A 4,735-nucleotide genomic window follows, 5' to 3' on the forward strand; every position below is an offset into this window, starting at 1 on the left:
GGCCGTGCCACAGATACTGTTATACTGTGGAACGACAGAACTACTGGAACCTGCACATGTTTGATTGGCATAGTGGGAATGATGTTTTGTACTGCAACCTGTTAACTGTAACAAGAAAACAAAGCAGTGTGCAGTTGTAATCATTGTAGTTGTAGCACCCTAGTAGCGCTGTTGAATTCAATAGCGTTGTAGGAAGACTGTATTCTGAAACAGAGCAGATAATTTGGTGAACAATGTGACAGGGCCTTGTAGGAAGCCGGTCCCTGCTGTTCCGTTCTCGGACATCGCTGTTGTAAACCGTTTTTTCTTTCTATGCTTCCATTGACTAGATATCTCCTTCATGACGGGATGGCAATTTTCTCGCGGCGATCCGACCCAAACGGGACAATCATGGGGACCAGAGATCGGGAATTGGGCCGAGACCCCCCTCCCCCTGGTCACGCCTCGCCCCTTGCCGTTCTGAGTGTCACACATTGCCGCTCCAAATAAAGTGTCTACCATCATCTACAGAATGACGCCCTCCTGCGGCCACTCTTAGGTCATTCATAGTGGTAGTTTCATGCACATTAAATACTTTCCGCTGCTCTAATGATATGGTATAAAATTCAAGAGGAGAAAGAAGGAACCACTTTCGTCTAGATGAAATCCTCTTGATATTGAAACCAACTCTGGAAGTGTCATGAAATTAAATGCTACATGGTGCCATGAAATAACAACAAAAAATTTGTGCATTGCAGCGTTTCAAATTCTTCAAGTCAAAATGAAACCTCCCACTAGAATTAGCCTTAAGACAAGGCAACGATGAACTTAGGAGACAGGAGACCAACGAACCGCAAAGAAAAAAGAGGCTGGTCTCAAATGAATGAAGGTGGGTTCTAGGCCCACAACAGCCTGAATCGTTGGGTCTGCCATGTTGTGACGGCATCAAACATCTAATGTTAGATTCGTGCAAGCGCTCACAACCATCCGATACTGCTGTCTTCCTCATCCGTTCCGTGCCTTCTGCGCACGATTGCGTTGCATTGTGCATGCACGCCAATGTTGCCACCGTGCACCATTATAGATAGAGCTTCAGGGTTGGGCCTCTGAGGAGGCCTGTGATGGCCGGTTGGCCCAGCGGTAGAGGCATGTGAGATAGTGGTGAGGGTCGTGGGAAACATCCAAATGGGCAGGGTTGGCGGTGGGGTCAAGGAGCTGTGTTGGTCAAGGTGGCTGGGGTCCATGCGACGGTGGTGGCCATGGGGTAGAGAGGTACTATAAGGCACGGTGCCGCTGCCATCAGCGGGTGGCAGAGGATATGGCGGGGTGTCAAGTGAGGCTTGATTCGTGTGGTAGGGGTGGTGGCAGCGGATTCGGCTGCAGGATCGCTGCTGAAGCCGGGGAGTAGGCCAGCGGGGCGGGGGAGGGCCGGAGATAAGGAAGAATCATGACATGTGTTAGAAGGAAGCTCTGCTTGCTGCTAGAGGAAGAAGAAGACAAGTCATGGACCTATTGGGCCGTGCGACAGATTACTTCCCAATGTTATGACATGCCAGTTCAGAGGTTTTTTACAAATAGGCTGGAGAACATCTGCTTCGGTAAGCCCTTTACGGTGGTTTCGGTCGGGGAACCTATGTAGCTTCTGGAAGTTGTTTTTCCTATCAACTTCCACTATTGGAGATTCGTGTGAATAATCTTGCACCGTTGGATGCGTTTTGGCTTGGCTTCCAATCTAGCTCGCTGCCCCATGTCCATGGCCGCCGCCATCTCGCCGCCACCCCTGCGCCTGTGCTTGCTGGTTGCTGCGGGCCTAGCCACCACTCCACCACTACCTCCCGTGGCCGCACCATGCCCTCCGCCGCTGCACCTCATGCCCTGCCGGCCCTGCCACCGCCTCCTGCGGCCGCACCGGCTCTACCTGTCATCTCCCGTGGGTGCCCCAGTAACCACACGAGCCCACTCGACCGATGCCTCCAGCGCTCGCCCCGACCCCATGCGAATTGGCCCCCACTAGTAGAGGACTCACACTAGTAGAGGACTCACCTTCCATGCGCCCCATTTTATTCCAGTTTAAAGTTGTCCCAAGACAAAAGGTCCTTTAGTCCCGGGTCAAATATCAATTGGGACTAAAGGCCCCCCTTTAGTCATGGGTTAAAAATCAGCCACCCGTGGGAGACTCTTTAATCCCGGGTGAAAAAAGCAGCCACCCATGGGGGCCCCTTTAGTCCCGGGTGGTAACACCAATTGGGACTAAAGGTTAGAGGACCTTTAGTCCCGGTTGGTGTTACCACCCGGGACTAAAGGGTCCCCCACGGGTGGCTAAAAAAGTACTGAAGTCCTCGGACCCTTTAGTCTCAGTTTGTGTTACCAACCGGGACTAAATGGGGTCTTTAGTCCCGGTTGGTAACACAAACTGAGACTAAAGGATTCCCCACGAGTTAATACAAAAGGATTGCATTCCCTGTATAGTCAGATGTGCTGTGTAGGTGGGATGGTAAGGAAGCTACGCGCGAGGCTTGAGGTCGTGGGTTTGAATCCCACGCACCGCGTTTTTGGTGCAAATCCTTTAGTCCCAGTTAGTATTACCCCCACCGGTGCCAGCAGCCGCCTCCCGTGGGCGTGCTGGGCGACGCGTGCGCCCCATGGTCAAAGAGAGCCACAGGTTGAAGAAGAAGAAGTAGAAGAAAAAAAATCCAAAATGTTGATTTTTTTGAAAAATGTTGAATTCAATTTGTCAAGCAGGCAGTTAAAAATGTTGAATGCAGTTTTTTTTTGACAAAACATTGAGCTATATTTTAGAAAATGTTGCATCATTTGTTTCTGGATGTTATCATTTGTTTCTGGATGTTGATCTAGTATTTATAAAATGTTGAGCATAATTTGTTGGAATGTTGACTTTATTTTCTAAATGGGTTTAGTGGGCTTTAAAGTTACGAGGCTTAAATAGCTTCCACGAGGCCCCGTTTCGGCAGCCACGGATTAGCACCCCAACAGCCCAGCGTGTGTATCCCGGTTCGTCAGCGCCGCTGCGCTTTAAACCCTAGTTCGCCCCTCCCCAAATCCCCCAGCCGTCCTTTCTTGCTCTCGCAGCAGATCGGCGCCCTCCCACGCCGCCAGAATGTCTGCAGCGAAGATAGCCCGCAGGGGATCGCCACCGGCAACTCCGGCGAGCGGCGGCGACGACCACGTTGGCGCCCTCCCGGACGCGCTCCTGCATCACATCCTCTCCTTCCTCCCCGCGCAGCAGGTCGTGCGGACTTGCGTGCTCGCCCGGCGCTGGCTCGACCTGTGGAAGTCGTCCTCAGGCCTGCGCGTTGTCGGCGCCGACGGGAAGGAGCCGGTGCGCTTCGAGGATGTCCGGGTGTTCGTGGATAATCTGCTGCTCCTCCGCGGGTGCTCGCCACTCGAGACCCTGGAGCTCACGTTCTCGGGAGGATCCATCGACATGCTCCGTGTGAGGCTCTGGATCCGGCACGCCGTGCTGTGCAAAGTCCGGGTGCTGCTGCTCAAAATCTCTGGGGCCCCTACTTGGTTTCAGCAAGGCGAACCGGCCCTTGTCTCTGAGCATCTCACAAGATTAGTGCTTCGTGGTATAGTGTTCAATGACGACGACTTCCTCGACTTCTCGAGATGTCCCTCGTTGCAAGATCTGAATCTTATGATCTGTAGTTTTGAAAACACCAGAAGGATCTCATCCAAGTCCCTGAAGCATCTAGTCATCATGGGGGCCTCTTTCAGTTCCCGCACTCGCATCGATGCCCCAAATCTGGAGTGCCTACAGCTGCAAGTCCACTGGGGCAGGATCCCCGTGCTTGAGAAAATGCCATCGTTGGTTTTGGCTATTGTTAATGTCGATTCTTCATGTTTGGATACTTGCAGCCGCGCTAACTATGGGGATTGTGGTGATGAGAGCTGCCGTGGTTGCATCCAAGACGGCAGTTCCTCTGTGCTTTTGCAAGGTTTATCAGAAACACAGGCTTTGGTTTTAACAGCAACAATCAGAATGGTATGCTTCCACTCTGGTTTGCCATGATTTTGTTCGCTCCATTTTAAAACAGAATGCTTACTGTCTATCTTGTTGCAAAATATTCAGTATGTCATCAGAAGGGACTTGAAAAGGTGCCCTACATTTCGCCAGTTGAAGACTTTGGTACTCAATGAATACTGGTGTGTGCCCGACATACACCCTCTAAAATGTATTCTTGAACATTCACCAGTTTTAGAGGCGCTTTGTCTTCTACTTTTTTCTCAGGTATACAATTTTCTGAATGAACAACTATTGCATTGCAAAACTATTATGTTGATCTAGTTTTAGAGAAGCTTTTATTTACCTGAATTTTTCATGTTCACTGCAGGGACCTAAACATAATGTGCAAATGGAAGGAAGCCTCAATAGAAAGGAGCTATCATCCGCGATATCTGCACACCTTAATACAGTTCATATTTACTGTGAAATGGTTGATGAGAGAGTTCTTAAAGTTTTGAGGTTCCTTAGCAAATTTAACATATGTAAGTTAGCTTGCTATCCTCTGCATGCATTCTTTTTTACATTTCCATTGTATCTGCATGCATTCCTTTTTACCTTTGTACTGTAATAATAATGACGTTTAGTTTAACACGTGGGGGGAAAATAAGAAGCAAGCAGAGAAGAAACTCCTAAGGTGGTATTTGGATACACCCCACTAAAGTTTAGCACCTGTTACATCGGATGTTTGGATGCTAATTAGGAGTATTAAACATAGGCTAATTACAAAAC

The 4,735-nt window shown here is 49.7% G+C and overlaps 1 protein-coding gene across 1 annotated transcript; it reads left to right on the forward strand.

The window, feature by feature from the left end:
• Positions 1-2,885: 2,885 nt before the first annotated feature.
• Positions 2,886-4,247, forward strand: LOC117834257 (F-box/LRR-repeat protein 13). The gene is made up of 3 exons (XM_072290223.1): positions 2,886-3,985; positions 4,073-4,146; positions 4,232-4,247. Exons 1-3 carry the CDS (start codon positions 3,098-3,100, stop codon positions 4,245-4,247), a joined length of 978 nt encoding a protein of 325 aa, XP_072146324.1. The 5' UTR covers positions 2,886-3,097.
• Positions 4,248-4,735: the final 488 nt, after the last annotated feature.

The sequence above is a fragment of the Setaria viridis genome, chromosome 8, assembly GCF_005286985.2.
Source record: "Setaria viridis chromosome 8, Setaria_viridis_v4.0, whole genome shotgun sequence".
NCBI classification, from domain to species: Eukaryota; Viridiplantae; Streptophyta; class Magnoliopsida; order Poales; family Poaceae; genus Setaria; species Setaria viridis.

Bases quoted from the DNA above. Each gene is read 5' to 3' on its own strand.
- LOC117834257 (XM_072290223.1), top strand. From the start codon at position 3,098: ATGTCTGCAGCGAAGATAGCCCGCAGGGGATCGCCACCGGCAACTCCG. The intron at 3,986-4,072 runs GTATGCTTCCAC...CAAAATATTCAG, and splicing joins TAACAGCAACAATCAGAATG to TATGTCATCAGAAGGGACTT.